Raw genomic sequence first — 22,009 nt, 5'->3', positions numbered from 1 at the left:
TTTCATTTTTACTGCGTTTTCCATTTGGCGAGCGATCGAAGATGCCGTGTTGGAGGCTCTCGCCCAATAGATAAGCAACCTTCAGGCAGCTCCACCACGTGGCCAGCCACCACTGCTTCTGCACGCCTCAGCATCGCAAGTACAACAAGAGCCGTTAAGACCAACCACCAGGAGCCAAAGCCTCTCCTGCAGAGGGTGCTGCCAACAAGGAACCTACCCGCGTCCATACACCACGACACAGGGAAATAGTTCAAACCGTGCTCCACCAGCGACAGCTATATAAGCCAGCAACAGGACAGCATTAGTCAGTCTGGCTTTGACAGCTTCTTCTGGTCCGGGCAACAGATGCTACTCATCCCATCAAACAGGCTTGCTCTCTAAATACACCATTAGGGACAAATGCCACTGTCAGAACTCATTGTCATTTCTTCTTCTGGACTCTTACGCTGGCTGATATCCAGGGACGGCAGCTTCCGCAGCAGCACAGTGCGTTCATCATTAGTGACATTGTTCTGAACTGAATGTTCTGGCCTTCGGCCCCAAACTGTAAGTGCCTTCTCATTCAACCTAAACTGGAACAGTCGTCATTCTCACATTCAGACTCGCAGGCCACGAACTTAACATCCAGCCACTAATCACTGCCAGACACAGTGTCGAGCAAGTGCTCATTCCCAACTTGGCTCCAGGCATTGTTCAGTTCCGAATGGAGCATATCACCAGTGTTGTTTCTGCGAACTTAAATCGCCGACCAGTGTCTTCGGTGTTCAGTGCCAGTCTGACCACATTGTTATCCACAGTTGTATTGTACATACTGTGTTACTCTTGTTGCTGTATTCTTGTGTTTTGTTTTCATACTATCAAAGCAGACTGTTTTTGTTCAAAAAACTTGCTATATCCTGGGCAGCCTTTTCCTATGTCGTGGAACACGACACATCAGGATGTTGAAAAAAAAAATCCCTAGTATAAAGAACGATTCACACTGAATGTCAATGTAGTGGGACATGAAACAACATCACCATCAACTGGAGGTGTGTTATCACTAGACAGAACCCCAGCAAAACGTCACATTGCTGATCCCAACACTCAACAGTGGCACTCACATTACACGTGAGACAAAAAACCAGAATATATATTGCTAGCCATTAAAACTGCAACACCAGGAATGATAGCGAACAACGAAATTTAAATGATTATACTTGTAAGCGACTCGGAGGTATACAGAACCGAAATAAAGTACACACAGCTGCCATCTCTGGCAAAAACAGGTCAAACCTGGCTGAACCAGGATAAAAGATATGTGTACATCACACACTGATGCATCAAATTTATGCCAGAGTTCATCAACCGTAGTGGGTGGTTACAGATGTAGGCCAGTCTCTCGTCAAGCCGTGAGCAGATGTTTTCAGTGAATGGCTGATCTGGAGAGTGTGCTGGCTAGTGCAACAGTTAAACACCCTCTGGATCAAGGCTCATCACTGCTGTGTCTTGTTCTAGGGAGACATCCACAATAGAAGGCAAGAAGATACAATCTTATCTTAATTTAATGATAAACAAAATTACAACACTTCTAAAATTCCTGTGAGTCTGAATGGAACAAAATTCTCCTGAAATGAAATAAATGAATATTATTCACTAATGACATTAGTTTAAAGTTCCAAGTTCAAAAAATCAATAACTAAGTTCCACAATGCTCAAAATAGTCAATTACTTTAAGTAACCAAATAAAGCAGTATTTAGAACTTTAACTTGAACAGAAAAAGCTTTCCTTGGCTTGGTTTTATTAAACAAGTCTGCAGCCAATATCAGATTATCAAAAGAACACACACTTGATGGAATTGTGTGTAGATACTTCACTTGCGGAAGTATCCAGAGTCCAACAGTAATGAAAATTTGTCGGTCAGCAGAACAACAGTACAAATGATACCAAGTGTGAGGCGGTATGTTGCTGAGCACTAGAGTCCCAAGGCCGTGGAGGAAACACAGTGTCTAGGACAGCAGCTCAGTTCTTGACATTATGCAGGTGAAGGTCTTAAGAGTTGCTAGCTGCGGCAGAACTGGTTTCGGGAGCTCATGCACTGGCCTAAATAGCCACCTCACGGATAGATACTTGTTGTTCTATTTTCAGCACACGACATGACAGATGCATGAACAGGTGTGGTTTGTAAACGAACTCCATCGTAATCGTGTATGCTGCCTGACGGCCTGGCCAAAGTGCTGGTTGATGCCCTCAGTTGGCCTGGCCAGTGAGATCTGGGACTGCAAAGTCCCGTCTCATCTGAACTTAAGGGTTGGGCTTGCTGCAACCCGCACGATGTATATGTTTTGTTTGATGTTGTCAGCGCCTGATGTCTCATGTGCCAAGGCAATCATCCAGACAGCACTGACAGCATATGGTCCGGTCATGTCAAAAGTCAGTACATGCGTACCTTTTAGGTAGTTCATATCACAAAATCAAGGATGAAATCAGATAAAACAGATTGGGGAATGGTAAATAAGTGGCATAATTTAATAACAAACAACTGCCATCTCACATGGAACTGTCAAAGATAAATGATTCTTACTTTAAAATCAATGCCTAGGATATGTGTTAGAAAATTCTAACTTCTTTCCAATCTCTCGAGTTCAGCATCCTATCCATTGCGCTGAGGTGTGACCCTAATTTTTCAGGCTGACCAAGGAAACAACATGAAGAACTCAATAGAATGGAATAAATATGATAAAGGTCCTGACATCAGTCAAGAGGGAGAGAGAGAGAGAGAGAGAGAGAGAGAGAGAGAGAGAGAGAGAGAGAGAGAGAGGAGTAGTGTAATGGAGGCAGTGACCAGTGATATAACTGATGAATAACATAAGAATAATGTTAAATTATTTTTTGATAAGACAATATAACTGTATGCATGAACTAGATAATTTGAAAAAAGTAATCCTTTTTTCAACTAAGGTGATGTGTCTGACATTATTTTGTAAATGATATATGAAGGGATAATCAACTAGCTACAAACCTAATTCATTTTCTCACTTACTTGTTAGGCCTCTTTTGCAGAAGAACACTCATTGGAAATATATAAGATAACCTTCAAAAAGTATTACTATGAGCATGGCCATAATAGGTTATCATCTGATATTAACAGAATCAGTGAATGCTGCCACTTGAAGTACAATACGTCATCCTTTCTGTTGATGGTCTTATGAATGCCACCATGTGACTGTCAACTGTTTTGAAAGTACGTTCCAATCCATTACATCTTGTGTCAACTGAACTTAACCCATTCCTACTGTCATAATTCTAATTCACAGCGATATCTTGTTTTAGAATTTATATTTCGGAAAATGGACTACAAATGGTGTTTAGTACCATATTGTACAAATACGACTACAAAAACACCTGAAAAGTTGTTTTTGAGTGTTCCAGAGAATAACACGATGCATAAAATGTGGCTGCACTGTACTGGAAATTTGCAATTACATCCACGCACAAGTTCACTAACTCAATTAAAAATGTGATGCACTGTGAAGTTAACATTAACTTATATCCAAGATATGTTCTTCCACTGTTACAATGAGGGATAGCGTCATTCAATGAAATTAAACTCCTAGTGAAAATTGTTCTTTTACCAGACTACACCTCAATTATTCAGTAGCTCAGTTGTTAGAGTGGTAAACCACTAAATTTTATAAGACAATGTCAGATCACTGGTTCAAATAAAACCCAATAGAACATTTTAACTTCTTTTTAAAATGACTTGACAATCCTCTCATACGAAAACCAAATCACAATTACAAAACTTCACCACACCAATCAGAAACAGAATATTATTGTGCTTTCCTTGCTTTACAGGCACTTACATTAGCAATCACTGTCACGGCACATTCAAAAAGGTATTTTCTAGTTAATGTGACCACAAACTTTTTACTTTATTAGAAACAATGTTTTTATCTTTGTACTGTCTAGCTATGATCCTTATTGTTTAAACTTTTGCAGTTTCATCATTTTACGTAAAGATGAAGTAGGTCCACTTCAGACGCTAACGTCAGTTTACACTAACAAATATCACAACTCTTATGTTTGTATCACCTGCATGTTGTACATGCTTCATCTCTCTCTGAATAACCTCATTGTCCTACACCTTGTTGTACTGTGGACATATGGTGACATCTTCACTACTATAGCAATGCTTTCCAAAAGAGTGAATTATTAGTTCGTAAAGTAAATGCTTTAACCCTCTGTTGTCCATTTCTCTGACTAAGATTAATGTGAAGCTATATATAATACATCCCACAATCGAAATAACTGCAACAGTTCATGCTAATACTATTTTCATATTTCATGTAAAACTTTTAAAAAATATATGACTCTAACAGCATTCAAACATGCAATCTGTCTTTCTGCAGACGAATGTGCTTGCCATTTCACCACAGAATGCATAAGCACTAAGTTTTGCAAAGAATAATTTTGTTGTGCTTTGGGTTGTAGCTCATGATTGACAGCTGACAATCTAATTATTACTCTGACCCATTTGCAAAAAATTCTACAAATTCTTAGTTTTGAGTGAGTTGAATGATGTTGCAGGGAGCAGGGAAAAGAATGCCTGTCATTGCACATATCACTGCTCTAAATGTATGCAGCATAAATGCGTCAACTTTTGCAAGGCTTCCACTATCAGTGTTCATAAAATTCCTTTCTATTGTTACCTAAAAGTTGTAATTGCATTTTCCATCACTAAATAGCTAAACTGTCTGTAGTAAAAGTATGTGAAAACCTTGTATCTTCAGCTAACGCTCCTATAACACAAGTATAGCTCCATCTTACTCCTAACTTGTAATGTCACCAGAGCATCAGTCAATAACAGAGAATTTTCGATCACATGACCAGACCTTGATATTTAACGATTTCAAGCTTTAACTGCACAAAAATAAAAGATGTTCTGTGAGAATGTTGACAATAAATGCTATTTAAATGTTATAATCAATCAGAATAATAACAGTCTGAACCATATTTTTAACATAGGAAAACAGCCTATTGTTGTCATAGTTTGGCAATGATGAACATGACACTGAGTGCTCTGATGGAAGGAAATCAGCTACAATGTGTGAAATGCCAACTGTCAAGTAATTTTAATGACACTATAACCTTGACTCCCCATCTAAAAACCAAACAAAAATCCTGCTCTAGACTAAATCTACAAATTGGCTGAGCATGGGGACTATATCCTTCCATCATCATTCACACCCTCAAAGCCTCTATCCAATTAATCCTTGCTTGTGCCAATGTCACCTGCATATCTACTTCACCTTCATTCTATTACTTCCTTCAGCTGAAACATCACATTCTACCCGGCGTTTCAAATGCACCTATTCTTCTTCACACAAATCATGTATCAATTTGGTAAATTTCTCTTTCTCCTCTCCTTCAGCGAACTCCTTTAGATTTTTCACACTTTTCACAAACTTGGCACCCTATCATTTCATTCCTCATTATCAATCATTGTAAAATGCTTTACTTACACTAGTTAATCCCATTAATGTTATACCTAAGGTCTCTCCACATCGTATCCTAACAAAACTTTAAACACATCCCCTAAATCACCATGCAATTTATCCACACACCTATCCATCATTCCAAATTTAACAGAATATTCCTGCTCCCCCTCCCCTCCCCCCGCATCTCAAGTCTCATCTTATCCCCACTTCCCTACTTTCCCTTCCATCAGTTTGATCCAATGTCATCTTCCCAATCATTTCCATCCCACTTTCTTGCAGTACACTCTTACACAGAGACAGTCATCACTTACTGCTTGCTTCTTGCCCAGAATCAACAAATACCCATTTCTCACATCCATACCAAGTTCCTGACAGTCCCAAGATCACAAACCACCAACACTGCCAAACCAAACATCAGTGGAATACAACAGTAAAATTTTTTGTTTCCAACAGATGTCCACCCACACCGCCCACTCCATGTGGGAGGAGGGGGATGAAATTATGACAGAGAATAAAAATCATCTGCCGAGTGAGATCCAACTTCACTGCATGGTAAATTTCCATTGAGACATTACTTGTATAAGATAATAAAACTGCCCCAGTTCTAATTCTAATAATTGCAGTTGTGTTTCTAAATTGCTGCAAGCACCCAGAATTGCTGTAATGTCTTATGTCAGAGAACAGAGATTACATCAATACGCTAAACTGATGTCTTAGTCCAAATGGAAGTGGCAGTGGTAATTCATCTTCCAGAAAGTGTACAAATTAGCACAAACAGTCTACTTGCAATATACTATTGTCTTGTTGGGAGTGGGTATTCAACAGCAAAGAGAGAGAGAGAGAGAGAGAGAGAGAGAGAGAGAGAGAACAGAATGATGACACTGGCTACTTTACTTCACTATTACTTTCTAGAGAAAAATTAGTGGTGATGAGCCCATAGGTAGACAAAGACCTAGGTTAAACTGAATGTTCAGGAAGCAAATGAATGTGATGTCATGTGATGAAGCTTGCATAATTACTAAGCACTTCAAGTAATAATTAAACAAAAAAGAATTATAGAGGGTGTGTTTGTGACTATTTCTCTGTTTCTGATTCATATTATGACAGTGATAACATGACAATGATGTATATGAGATATAATTATGTTAATTCGTATTATGACAGTGATAAGATGAAGAAGAAGAAAGATTAAGAAAAGGCAAACCTAAGTTTCTAGCATTTGTAGACTTAGAGAAAGCTTTTGACAATGTTAACTGGAATACTCTCTTTCAAATTCTGAAGGTGGCAGGGGTAAAATACAGGGAGCGAAAGGCCATTTACAATTTGTACAGAAACCAGATGGCAGTTATAAGAGTCGAGGGGCATGAAAGGGAAGCAGTGGTTGGGAAAGGACTGAGACAGGGTTGTAGCCTCTCCCCGATGTTATTCAATCTGTACAGGGTGATTCAAAAAGAATACCACAACTTTAGGAATTTAAAACTCTGCAACGACAAAAGGCAGAGCTAAGCACTATCTGTCGGCGAATTAAGGGAGCTATAAAGTTTCATTTAGTTGTACATTTGTTCGCTTGAGGTGCTGTTGACTAGGCGTCAGCGTCAGTTGATGCTAAGATGGCGACCGCTCAACAGAAAGCTTTCTGTGTTATTGAGTACGGCAGAAGTGAATCGACGACAGTTGTTCAGGGTGCATTTCGAACGAAGTATGGTGTTAAACCTCCTGATAGATGGTGTATTAAACATTGGTATAAACAGTTTACAGAGAATGGGTGTTTGTGCAAAGGGAAAAGTTCTGGATGGCCGAGAACGAGTGATGAAAATGTAGCACGCATCCGGCAAGCATTTGTTCGCAGCCCAGGAAAATTGACTCGCAGAGCTAGCAGAGAGCTGCAAATTCCACAATCAACTGTATGGAGAGTCCTACGAAAAAGGTTAGTTATGAAACCTTATCGTCTGAAATTGGTTGAAGCACTGTCTGCCGCTGATAAGATTAAAAGAATCGATTTCTGTGATTTTATCCTTGCTCAAATGGAAACAGATGAATCTTTCGTTTCAAAGATTGTGTTTAGTGATGAAGCAACTTTCCACACTAACGTGAAAGTCAACCGTCACAATGTCTGTATATGGGGCACTGAGAATCCGCGGGAAACAACTCAGTATGAACGTGACTCGCCTAAGGTGAACATTTTCTGTGCCATTTCAGCCAATAAAGTTTTTGGTCCCTTTTTCTTTGAAGATGCTACTGTAACTGGACTACAGTATCTGGAGATGTTAGAGAATTGGCTGTTCCCTCAGCTCGAACAAGAAGCACAACAATTCATATTTCAGCAGGATGGAGCGCCACCACATTGGCACTTATCTGTCCGTAACTACCTGAATGTCAACTACCCGAGGCGATGGATCGGCCGCCAGGCAGCCCATGACAGAGCACTTCATCACTGGCCTCCAAGAAGCCCTGATCTTACCCCCTGCGATTTTTGCTTATGGGGGTATGTTAAGGATATGGTGTTTCGGCCACCTCTCCCAGCCACCATTGATGATTTGTAACGAGAAATAACAGCAGCTATCCAAACTGTTACGCCTGATATGCTACAGAGAGTGTGGAACGAGTTGGAGTATCGGGTTGATATTGCTCGTGTGTCTGGAGGGGGCCATATTGAACATCTCTGAACTTGTTTTTGAGTGAAAAAAAAACCTTTTTAAATACTCTTTGTAATGATGTATAACAGAAGGTTATATTATGTTTCTTTCATTAAATACACATTTTTAAAATTGTGGTATTCTTTTTGAATCACCCTGTATATTGAGCAAGCAGTAAAGGAAACAAAAGAAAAATTCGGAGTAGGTATTAAAGTTCATGGAGAAGAAGCAAAAACTTTGAGGTTCGCCGATGACAATGTAATTCTGTCAGAGACAGCAAAGGACTTGGAAGAGCAGTTGAACGGAATGGACAGTGTCTTTAAAGGAGGATATAAGATGAACATCAACAAAAGCAAAACGAGGATAATGGAATGTAGTCAAATTAAGTCGGGTGATGCTGAGGGAATTAGATTAGGAAATGAGACACTTAAAGTAGTAAAGGAGTTTTGCTATTTAGGGAGTAAAATAACTGATGATGGTCGAAGTAGAGAGGATATAAAATGTAGACTGGCAATGGCAAGGAAAGCGTTTCTGAAGAAGAAAAATTTGTTAACATCGAGTATAGATTTAAGTGTCAGGAAGTCGTTTCTGAAAGTATTTGTATGGAGTGTAGCCATGTATGGAAGTGAAACATGGACGATAACTAGTTTGGACAAGAAGAGAATAGAAGCTTTCGAAATGTGGTGCTACAGAAGAATGCTGATGATAAGGTGGGTAGATCACGTAACTAATGAGGAGGTATTGAATAGGATTGGGGAGAAGAGAATTTGTGGCACAACTTGACTAGAAGAAGGGATCGGTTGGTAGGACATGTTTTGAGGCATCAAGGGACCACAAATTTAGCATTGGAGGGCAGCGTGGAGGGTAAAAATCGTAGAGGGAGACCAAGAGATGAATACACTAAGCAGATTCAGAAGCATGTAGGTTGCAGGAGGTACTGGGAGATGAAGAAGCTTGCACAGGATACAGTAGCATGGAGAGCTGCATCAAACCAGTCTCAGGACTGATGACCACAACAACAACAACAACAAAGATGACAATGATGTATATGACATGTAATTCTGTCATTGGTTCTGCCATTTTACATTTTCACACAGCTTAACTTACTGCCAAAGCTACCGACACATTTTTTTGTAAACAATATCTCTTCATCTGAGAGTAGCACTTGCAACCTATGTCCACAATTATTTGCTAGATGTGTTCCGATCTCTGTCTTCCTCTGCAGTATTTACCCTCTACAGCTCCCTTTAGTACCATGGCAGTTATTTCCTGATGACTATATCATCCTGTTCCTTCTTCTTGTCAGTGTTTTCCATATATCCCTTCCCTCTCTCATTCTGTGCAGAACCTCCACACTCCTTACCTCATCAGTCCACCCAATGTCTGGCATTCGTCTGTAGTACCACATATCAAATGCTTTGCTTCCCTTCTGTTCCAGTTTTCCCACAGCCTATATTTCACTACCATAAAACGCTGTGCTCCAAATGTAGTTTCTTAAAAATTTATTCCTCAAATGCAGGCCTTTGCTTGATACTAATAAACTGCTCTTCACTAGGAATGCCCTTTTTGCTGGTGCTAGTCTGCTTTTGGTGTCCTTGCTCCCTCTGTCATAGGTTATTTTGCTGCCTAGGAAGCAGAATTCTTTACCGTCATCTACCTTGTGATTGTCAATTCTAATGTTAAATGTCTCACTATTTTCATTTCTGCTACTTCTCATTACTTTCATCTTTCTTTGATTTATTTTCAATCTGTATTCTGTACTCTTTAGACTGTTCATTCCATTCAGCAGATCCTGTAATTCTTCTTCACTTTCAGTGAGGATGGCAATTTCATTGGCAAATCTTATCGTTGATATCGTTTCACCCAGAATTTTAATTTCACTCATGAACATTTCTTTTATTTCCATCACTGTCTCTTTGATGCGTAGAATGATCAGTATGGGTGAAGACTACACATCTGTCTTTACCCCTCCTTAATATGACCACTTCACTCTTAGTCTTCTACTCTTTATTATTCCCTCTTAGCTCTTATACATGTTGTATATTATCTGTCTCTCCCTACAGCTTCCCTCCATTATCCTCACAATTTTGAACATCTTGCACTGTTTGACATTATCAAATGCTTCCTCCAGGTCGAAAAATCCTATGAACGTATCTTGATTTTTCTTTAGTCTTGCTTCAATTATCAACCACACTGCCTCTCTCATGCCTTTACCTTTCCTAAAGCCAAACTGATTGTCATCTGCACATCCTCAATTTTCTTTTCCATTCTTCTGTGTATTATTCTTGTCAGCACCTTGGATGCATGAGCTGTTAAGCTGAATGAGCAATAATTCTCATACTTGTGGCTCTTGCAATCTTCAGAATTGTGTGGATGATATTTTTCTGAAAGTCAGATGGTATATCACCAGACTCATACATTCAGCACACCTATGTTAATAGTCATTTCGTTACTGCTTCCCCCAATGATTTTAGAAATTCTGATAGAATGTTATCTATCCCTAATCCCCTGTCTTTCCTAAACTGGCTCTTGTTCCTTCTTCTATCATGTCATTGAACAAGTCTCCTCCCTCAGAGGCCTTCAATGTACTATTTCCACCTATCCACTCTCTCCACTGCATTTAACAGTGGAATTCCCATTGCACCCTTAATGTTACCACCCTTGCATTTAATTTTTGTTTTTACTTTTCTATATTCTGAGTCAGTCCTCCCAACAATTTATTTCTTTTTCGATTTCTTCACATTTTTCATACAGCCATTTCATCTTGGCTTCTCTGCACTTCCTATTTATTTCATTCTTCAGTTCAACACGCAAGTTGCCGATGTGGCGTCAACTCGAAAGACTTGCACCAGGCGAACGGTCTACCCGACGGGAGGCCCTAGCCACACGGCATTTCCATTTTCATTCTTCAGTGACTTGTATTTCTGTACTCCTGAATTTCCCTGAACGTTTTTGTACTTCCTTCTTTCATTGGTCAAATGAAGAATTTCTTCTGCAACCCATGGTTTCTTCACAGTTACCTTCTTTGTACATATGTTTTTCTTTCCAACTTCTGTGAGTGCCCTTTTCAGAGATGCCATTCCTCTTCAACTGAACTGCCTACAGAGCTATTCCTTGCTGATGTCTTAAGCTTCAGCCTGCTCTTCATCACTACTAAATTGTGATCTGAGCCTGTATCTGCTCCTGGGTATGCCTTACAATACAGTATCTGATTTTGGACTCTCTCTGTGATTATGATCTAGCTGAAATCTTCCCATATCTGCCAGCCTTTTCCAAGTATACCTCCTTCTCTTTTGACTCTTAAACAGAGTATTCACTATTACTAGCTGAAATTTATTGCTGAACTCAATTACTCTTTCTCCTCTCTCATCTCTGGTATCATGCCCATATTTTCTGGTAAACCCTTCTTTTACTCCTTCTCCTGCAACCACATTCCAGTCCCCTATGACTACTAGATTTTCATATCCATTTCCACACTGAATTACCCATTCAATATCCTCACACTCTTTCTCTATGTCTTTATCTTCAGCTTGCGATGTTGGCATGTAGGTTTTGTCAATCAATATTTCATACACTTGCCTTCAAATATTTGCTCTTGGTATTCAGTACCCAAGGAGTTCGGTATCAGTTATGACATTCTCCCCCAACAACAACAACCTGGAAAAGGGAATTTCTTGGTCCACCGGTCCTTTGTGGTTAGTCTCATCTTGCACTTTTGCTCCTATGTTCTCAGACAGTTTTCATAACACTGTGTGTATGTTTTTAGTCTAGTGTCTCTGATGCAGTGAAGATATATTAGAAGTAAAGATAAAAATTAGCTAGCTTCAGTCAAGTCCTCCAACTCATCCTTGATTTGGGAATTTATCTATGACGCTTGCAAGTCCTTCATTCATCCAAATAATCTTCCTAGCACAAAACAAAACAGTAAAACAACACAATACAGTAAAAATACAGTATTATTTCAACAGATATATAAATTTTAGCTTTATCCACAAAACAGATTGCATTACTTGCAGTACCTGCACTGTCTTGTTTTAAGTCTCCTGTATCTCAAATCTTCTAAAATTCTGCTACTGAATAGAAGCGACAATCTAACAAGAATGCACTTATTGTCTTACAAAACAGTGTTAATGATGATACGATTTTGACCTTATGTGGAAGGCTATTGTAAATTTGTACACCAGTGTTTATTGTGGAAGATTTGTAGGTTGACGTCCTTACTGACTGGACATGAAGCTTTTCTTTTTATCTTTTACCATGCTCATGGACATTAAAATTTTCATTGATCTCTTTTCAATTCTTTCTAACATACTTACAGATTTCCAGTAGGTGCACACAGGCAAGTGGGAGAATTGGTGACTTTTGAAAGAGGGGTTTACAAGAGTCTGTTTGTCGAGCCCATTGCCCATCTATCTCAAGAGAAAAATTCAGTCCATTGCCAAAAGAAACAGTAACTTTATTTTATGAAACACTATTTGGATTTCTAGTGTGACTGCTTTTCAAATTTATTTAATAATCGACAGTGACAGTCTGATCCCTGCATCACTGGATCCGTCACGGAATAAACTCCAGAAAAACTAAGTGGAGGTTGGCCCCTTTATAGTCTCGACCTGGATTGGTGTGGCCAGTGACTTACTCTTCTGTATCTTGTTATTAATACTGCAAAGTTTGTCTTCCAAGTTATTACTGTTCCTTTTCAACCTCCTCACTACACTTTCTAAATTCCTGTCTATTTTAGCACCTTCATCTAAACTGCTGGTAATATTTACATATTCTCTGACAGAATGTTCTTATATTAAAAATAACAACATTACTAGCCTTAGTACATCACAATATTATCTACCTTACTTCACCTATCTCAATTGTGAATAGTACACTAATTCTGTCAGTAATCATCAATAACATTAATTTAATACAAGAAATATATTGCTGCATTGCACATCAAACAAGTGAAAAATGATACACACTAAACGTAACAATCTTACAAAAGTCCTAAAGATCAAGTGATAGCAAATAAATTTGATGTTTACATATTGAATGCAACTGACAATCATTTGTGTCAAAAAAGATATTCAGAGGGCAATGACATTTCCTCTATCAATCATGCAAAATATCAGATAATCATTGGTTAAAGATTGAATTGATTAACATGTTAATAATGGAGCACCACCATTTGAGATACCACTCGGCTATTAATTTGCTGCACAATGCATGGTGAAATGAAATTATTTATTTTATTAATTGTGTAAGTCTTTGAACAGAAGTACAGAAGATATCAAAATGTGCTGCCTTTGTATTTGGGACACACAAATTCTCTACGAAAAGCACAGGAGATATATGTACAAAAGATAGAGAGCTAGAAAGAGAGAGTATGTAAGGAAGCAAACAAAAGGTTGTTTAACTTGCTTTTAAGCACTGTACTACAAAATTGTAATATAACCAGTTTATTATGTCCTGGGAGACTTGTATATTTTTATAGCAGGTAGAATAACTAACATTCCACCCTACAACTTGGGCAGTGAAGATATCTGGAATATGTGCCATTGTGAAAAATGCTTTAATGACACTTAGGAGTCAGAATACTTCATCATACTGAGTTCTATGAGAAAGTAAGCTTATTTTTTAATCTCTGTCATTGAAATTCAGTTTTAGTTCAGTTTTCTACAATTTTCAGGTTCTTTTCTTCAAAGTAATTCACAAGAAACTGGTTTCAAATGCCACTGCCATTTACTGCACTCCAAATTATCTAACGAGATACTCTATAGAGATACACTAAAAAATATTCAGGTAACTAGGTAAACTCATTTGATATGTACAGTATTTTCTCTGTGAATGGCACAGTTGTATCATAGGTATGTGACAGTCTGGAAATCTATTAGTAAATCAACAAAACTGAAGATTTATATACTATGTAACTGTGCACTATGAACTATTCACATGAGAGTAATACTGAAAAAATTACATTGTGAAAGTGAAGCCAGTTACTTACTATGTCATGAAAGACTTATTTGACGGTGTTGTTGGTGTGTGCTGTTCATTTGCTGCCTGCTGAAATAAATAAAAATGCATCATGAGCAGAATGCAGAAGCTAAGATAATCAAAAATAATTGTGAAGTAACAAATGAACTGATTTCTCCAGGTACCACAGGACTTCTTATGTTGTTGACATGTGAGTAATTACAGTTTACTAGAAATTTTCAGCACTTGTCTTCCAGCAGTTATGTCCACAAACCAATGATCTCTCTCTCAAATTACATCTCTGTTATTCCTTTACAAAGTCTGTGATGTAAAGAAGAATTTAAAAAACAAACACATAATAGTATTAATTATTATTTCTTTCTGTAGCTCACAGCACAATTTACATAGTCAACTAATATTAAAGTTAAATAATGGTATCGTTTAAGGAAGAGCCTTGCAAACTTTGTAGCTTAAAAAAATAGACCAAATAATACTTTTAGATAGTGGAGTGTCTTGGTAGAGGATTTAATTATTTGCTTCAGAAAAGGAAACCCTGTATTCTAATCACATTCAACTATGTTACTCGTAACAAATTTGGAAATACAACATACTGCAGTGAGGAAGAGTTATTGAGATAGTATACAATTCATTTTATTTCACACACAATGAAATCCGTACATGTTATAAAAATGGTTGTATTTATGCCTGTGTGTCGCATGTGCATGCATGTACGTTCCACTTTTCCTCCTACACCACTGGATCAATTTCAACCAAATTTGATAATCATACAACTTACTATCAGGAGACAATCAATGCAGGGGTAAGAACCACCTACCTATCAGAGGGGTGGGAGTGAAAAAGAAGCGTAGTCCAAGATGTGTGAATTCCCAGACTTTATTCATCTAGCATTTGAGAATGAGAGCACTTAGCGACTTGCAACAAACTTTACACATAATTTCAAGCCTTTATGGAATTTTTTCTCACTGACAACTGTTACAAAATTATGAAAAGAAAAATATTTATCACTTACTACTCTTCCGCTGTTCATGCAGTGAAAGCACCACAAGAGGTGTGACGTTATAACTTATTATTTCTTTACTACAAACTGAATTCATGAGACATTTTACAGGCAGTGTGAACATATAGCACTGAATGTAAGTGTAAAATCATATCATTGTACCACATGTAGTTCAGGAGATATGGCATCATAAACAATGAGATGTATGGAAAACTGCCACATCATGCATGATGTTTAGATTTATTACACTGTTGTTACTAACTCCATTTACAACACATTTCGCAAACAGTATTCACTGATTGCTGAATGTGCTTATAAAATTATATTATTGTTCAACAGGTAGTTCAGGAGATATGACATCATAAACATTAAGCACAAGGCCAGATGCTGCGTGGTATGGGTGTGGATGTGCAGCTGTAAACTGTCTGCTTTAGTACTAATACGATAAAACTCATAATGAGTTTCAACTATATGTTGTCCATATTCCAATTCTATATATCACGGGTGGCGTCTGGTGAACAAAGCATCAGATTTAGTATGACAACTGTTTCTGCACTGAATGCTGCTTACAATATACAGTATCTGAAAATTGTCAATGTATTGTTGAAAATGGTTATGACTGTTACTATATTGAGAGATTGTGTCTAAAATAGAAGTGTATGTGATTCATTGTTGAACACATTCAAATGATGTTTATCCTTTTATACAGGGTGAATCACTCACTATTCCCACCAAGAATAACTCCGAAAGTACGATAGGAGCTGAAATGTTTGTGGGACAAAAGTTGCATGCTACAAAGGGGGCCATACTATGACATTGGTTTTTTGTTGCTAAGTGGGGTCACTTCAGAGATATCAAGGTCAACTTTGTTTTTTTAAATGGAATGCTATAGTTTGGTACTTATTTTCTGATAGCAGCTATCGAGACGAATCCAATGATGTGTAACAGTAAGGTCTTTGAAGGTCAATGAAAAAATGGCTCTGAGCACTATGGGACTTAACTTCTGAGATCATCAGTCCCCTAGAACTTAGAACTACTTAAACCTAACTAACCTAAGGACATCACACACATCCATGCCCAAGGCAAGATTAGAACCTGCGACCGTAGCGGTTGCGCGGTTCCAGACTGTAGCGCCTAGAACCGCTCGGCCACTCCAGCCGGCGAAGGTCAATGTAGGTCACAAAGGTGGCATGAACGTCCATTTACAGAAGGTATTAATATAACAGAGGGAAACATTCCACGTGGGAAAAATATATCTAAAAACAAAGATGATGTGACTTACCGAGTGAAAGCGCTGGCAGGTCCTACATTTACAGAAGGTGTTTGAAGTGATGACCATTGGTATCAATGCAGTGCTGCAATCTTCTTATTGGGGATTGAGTGGTATCCCTTATCACTTTCGCACTTATCAAAGCACATGCTCTGACAATTCCCTCTCGCATGTCTTCAAGTGTAGTTGGAACGTCTTTATAAACGAAGTCTTTTACAACCTCCCACAAGGAAAAAAATCCAGAGGCGTCAAGTCTGGCAAATGAGCCAGCCACGACACATTTCCTCCATGTCCAATCCAATGATTTGGGAACTGTCTCTGCAACTCATTTCTAGCCATCAGCAAAAAATGTGCTGGACAACCATCGTGTTGATACCACATTCTGTTCCTTGTTCCTAAAGGTATTTCTTCCAATAACAGACCTAATGTTTCTTGCAGGAATGTGGTGTACTTCCTACCATTAAGATTTCCTTCGATGAAATAGGGGCCTATAATTCCATCCAGCAGAATCCCACACCATACATTCACTGACCACGGTTTTTGGTGTGCAACTTGCCACAGCCAACATGGATTTTCAGTTGCCCAATAACGCATGTTATGCAAATTAACATTTCCATGGTTCATGAATTTAGCCTCATCAGTAAATAAAATCAAATTAATAAATGTGTCATCTCTCTGAATCTGAAGTTGAGACCATCGGCAGAATTCAATGTGATGCATACAATTTGTACCAGTTAATTCTTGGTGGAGACTGATATGGTAAGGATGATATTTATGGCGATGCAGAACATGAACAACACTACTATGGCGCATGCTAGAGACCCTTGCGATTTGACGTGAAATGACACAAGGATCTCGAACTTTCCTTTGCCTGTTATGTTCCCGATGCATTAAAGATCCAGTTGTTCACAATTTATCATACACATATTTAAATGTACGACATGTAGGGTGAGTACGTTGAAGATATCTTTCAGCGTATAGGTCTCTAGCTCTCACTGAATTTCGAAAATGAGAAGCATATTGACTTGTTCTTCGAAGGAATACATCATTCATTTTGCTTGATTCGACTATACTAGTCTTACCATTCCTATTGATCTTGTATTGTGAAACCATCGAATGGAATGTACATGTCAGTGGCAGGTCGGATGGATATGCCGTATTCAGTGAATATTTACTATTTGCACGATATACGAGAGAGAATTGTCACAGAATGTGCTTCGATAAGTGCTGAAGTGATAAGGAATACCACTCAATCCATGATAAGAAGATTGCAGCACTGCATTGATACCAATGGTCATCACTTCAAACACCTTCTGTAAATAGACGTTCATGCCACTTTTTGACCTTCGTTGACCTTCAAAGACCTTACTGTTACACATCATTGGATTCGTCTCGTCAGCTGCTATCAGAAAATAAGTACCAAACCATAGTATCCCACTTAAAAACAACAACAACAACAACAACAACGTTGACCTTCATATCTCTGGTGCGACTTTACCTAGCAACAAAAAACCAACATCATATTATGCCCCCATTTGTCCCACAAACTTTTCACCTAGTATCATACTTTTAGTATTACTCTGGGTGGCAATAGTTAGTGACTCAACCTGTATAACAATATGGGAAGGTGATGCAATAAGCGAAGATGTAGTGGTTTAGTTAACAGTCACTCACTTTAATCTGTAAAACAATCAAATGAAAGCAAATGATTAGAAACAAACTAGTAGTAAAAATCTGTAAAGGAAGTTTACAGACTCAAGAAGAATGAGATGATGGTGCACATGCTTACTCATTTCATTAGTATTTAGACACTCATAGCTTTCAATCTTTCCATCATAGTCTAAAATTGTCTACAATGACTGAATGAATCAGTGAATGAATCTGGCATACTGCACAGCATGAAGCAGGAGAGTAAGTGTCATTATATATGGCAGCCTTTCTAAGAAGAACCAGATGGACAGTAAAACATTCCAATATTGACAAATGTTACTGGAAAACTTTAAACCGATCATTTTGTCATTACTGGTAATCCAGAGTAACAAAAGCTTCACTATTTCCAAAATCAGTATTCATTAATAGTAAGATATATAGATAATAGGTGACATTTTCACTATACATGCTATTAAAAACACCATTTTCACTGTAAACATCTATGAATGTAAATTTGCTGTAAAGACAAATTAGCAATAAACATCAATGTAAAAATATATAATTTTTAACATAAAACATGCAGTTTAGAAGAAGTTACACAGTACCAACAGTGTTATACAGCTTGCTCTGGAAGTTTTGGAATAAACTGGTTCTAGTCCATCATTGCAGTAATTTGATGGCAACATCTAGTCTAATTTATTGTTACAAATACCATTAGTATGAGGCTCTTACAAATGATGGATGGACTTCTGTGATTGTGCACCAGATGATATTTACCAACAATCAGCCATCTAGTTGAAATGTAGCCACTTTGTGCAATGATTTTAACTATTTAAAAGTTACCTTTCAGAGTAAATGACATTCTTGAAAATGTAGATGTATTATTTGAGGATTCCTTGTTTTACATTAAAAAGGACTTTTACTAGTTAAGTGAATTCATACTAAAAGGCTAACAAAAGAAGATTGGATGTAATGTTCTATCAACAATGAAGTCCTTAGAGATGAAGCACAAACTCCCATTTGAGAAGAATGAGGGAAGGAAATTAGCCATAGCCTTTTCAAAGTAACCACCCTGGAATTTGCCTTTAGGGAGTCAATGAAACTAAACAAACCCTAAATCTGGATAGTCAGACATGAATTTCAAGCACAATCCCCCTGAATGCAAGTCTGGTGTCTTAACCACTGCAATACGTCACTCAGACATAGAAAAGTGAAGTGCTCTTAAAGATGAAAGCTAACTGAGAACTCAACAGCAGCTTCTGTAAAAAGAGAACATATTCTTTTTGGATTTCCATTCCTGATCCTGCTGGCAGAAGACTTGAGTACTAAACATCCAACAGATATGTCAGGACAGCTCATATGTAACAAAACATATTCTTGTTAGAAGAATAACTAAAAAGAACATGTATTTCACTCACTAGCCACTTCCAGTTTAGTTTTTGATGTCGCTAAACAGGCTTTTATGTGAGAGTCTCATTGTCAGGGAGAGTGGCAGCTGGTGGCATGTAAGACACAGTTTGGAGCTTTTTTAGTACGTATTGATATTTTTAAGCCTGACAGGTAAAATTTAATATTCAGGATTGCAACATATAGCTGACATATCTACACAAATTTGACCACAGATGAAATGAGGTCACATGATCTGATCATCACTGGTATTCGTTGAAAAATGTTGAGAGCAAGGAATGATGGCAAATGAATGATGTGAATTTCTTTTATTGAATTTTGAGAAATAGTCAGAATCACACTTAAAGAAGCTAGGACAGTAAGAGCAGATTTCTATATTTGAATATGACATCGTAAGCTTCACAGGCTCTAAGAGAAGGAATCAAAAGTGGGTCCTGGGTGAAATCTAATTAGAATATCTAAAGTGTTTCTTGATATTTTCTAAGTCTATAAATTTGCAAATTCATCAGATGTGCCATTGTATGATTCCTTTCTCTCATCAAATGCGACGTAAAGCTTTTGCAGGTAAGGTTTTCAGTCTTGAGAAGCAATTGTACATATTTGTTAAGCATTACAGAACAACTTTCCTTAAGTGGTTCTCGTGAGGTGATTTGAGAAGCTGTGTTGGTGCATACAGTTTTGAAGACATTGTTTGAAAATATGGAATAAGTTCTTAAAATGCAGTGAACCACTTTGCCTTCTCAAAGCTTCCAGAGTGGCCCTAGTATAAACATCATTATTGGTACATAATTTGGAATAACAGAAATAATTCACATTTGTTATTTCCATTAACAACTTTAAACATATATGTATAAACACTTAACTAGAGATTTGTAGTGTCTCTTACTAATTAAATATGCATTCACGTATGATGTGCATTCACAAAGTTTTAAATGGTAGAACTCCCATGCAACAGATGAAGTTATAAAAATATTAAGCTAGTAATTAGTATTTTTCTTGTCATGCAGGTGAAAATTAATTTGTCAAAAAAACTATTTGAAAACTGCTGTTCTGTTACAACATTAATCAGTTATTTATTTTCTATTCTTGAATGCTGTACAAGTTTCTTTCAACATAATTTCTGCAGTATGTTCAAGCACTATGGAGACATCCTGGATACTGCAGAAACAATTGGACTTTTTCCTCCATTCAAATACAGATATTTGTCTTCACCATTTTTCCTACGTAAAGGTATTGCCATACGAATATTAAAACTCCTTCTTGTTGTTCTCTGTAGCTTTACATTCTCTCTTTCTGTTGTGATTGCTTTATGCAACACTATTTAAGAAAGTTAACTTCTTCAGCTACTCTGTGATAGTTAATTTTATGGTTAGCCATAGCTGTAAGCTAACTGGATATATTCTTTTGTATACAGTATCAATCATTTTGTGCTTCAAATGAAATGATAAAACATTACATTTTATCATAATGTGGTACACAGATTTAGATCATATGGAGCTCTGTCACCTAACATACAACCTAATTTGTAAGAATGGTTTTTAGAGTTAAGAGTGTAAACTGCCCACTTGACTTGGTAAAAATGGGGCAGCTTCAAGGTATCACACAAGGTAATATTCATATAAGTCAAGCTGTAGTGTGTAACAGTGTATGAGGCTGATGAAAGGAATGGCCACATACATACACAGCTCTTGAACAATGATCAATGAAGTGGCAAAAATTGATTAACTAATAATATACTGATAATGTGGTGAAGACTATTTTCTATACAACTGTATCAGCTCTTAACATATATTTCATGAACAAATATCATTCTTGCCATGCTACTGTGTTATCAGATACACATTGCGTCCAAAGAAAGAAATTTCTGCTTGTTAGCAATGAAAAAACATGAATATTTCAGTGAAGAGCATTTGTAACACTTGGAGAATTACAGAAGAATCTGCATATAAGGACGAAGTGGGGACTCCTGCCAAATACATTTTATCCTTGTTTCATTTTTTAATGAACAATTTGTGTATATGTGTACGGACAATACTGATTATACTTCAAGGAGAGACTGCCATGTGGCTGCTGCTACCATCTTTGTGTGGTATCGATAGCTACGGTGCCACAGTGTAGGTACAAGTTCTTGGGTTGGCACTACGACACCGACACCAACAACAGCGCCCTTTAGCCAGCGCTGTGCAGCTCTATGAGTGCCGCTCCAGATTCTGCCCATTTCATCAAAAGCAGACAAACAAGCAACTTAGCTTCTACTTCATAGGGGGCTAGCCACGACAGACTTTGCCTTTGTTACTTCAATGATAGTTTGTCCAACTACTAGTAACTGTTAGCTTTGATACATGAATGGCTTTGCACTTACGCGCTCATCTGTACACAAAGTTAAGTAATCCTATAATTTGTACGTGTTCATACACCAGTAAAAGAGCTTTAACCAACACGCAGTACCGAAGTACTTCACCTTTTCCTGCTCCTACTCACGGCCTTCACTCTCGGCTATTTTGCAGAAGCAGCTCACAGGAGCAGATCCAAGTGCTGCCTATCCAGGCGGGATACAAAAGCTTGTATAGTCATGTTAATGCCTGTGACATC

General features: G+C 37.8%; 1 protein-coding gene across 1 annotated transcript in view; it reads right to left on the bottom strand.

Annotated features, from left to right (window-relative positions):
• Positions 1-22,009, bottom strand: part of LOC126234476 (serine/arginine repetitive matrix protein 2-like) — an 894,711-nt gene that overhangs the window by 69,550 nt on the left and 803,152 nt on the right. Inside the window, exon 18 of the mRNA XM_049943200.1 lies at positions 14,104-14,159. Coding sequence (XP_049799157.1) covers positions 14,104-14,159 — 56 coding nt within the window. The remainder of the gene's footprint in view (positions 1-14,103; positions 14,160-22,009) is intronic.

Source organism: Schistocerca nitens, chromosome 1, assembly GCF_023898315.1.
Source record: "Schistocerca nitens isolate TAMUIC-IGC-003100 chromosome 1, iqSchNite1.1, whole genome shotgun sequence".
Lineage (NCBI taxonomy): Eukaryota > Metazoa > Arthropoda > Insecta > Orthoptera > Acrididae > Schistocerca > Schistocerca nitens.
This window is presented reverse-complemented; position numbering and strand designations above follow the sequence as displayed.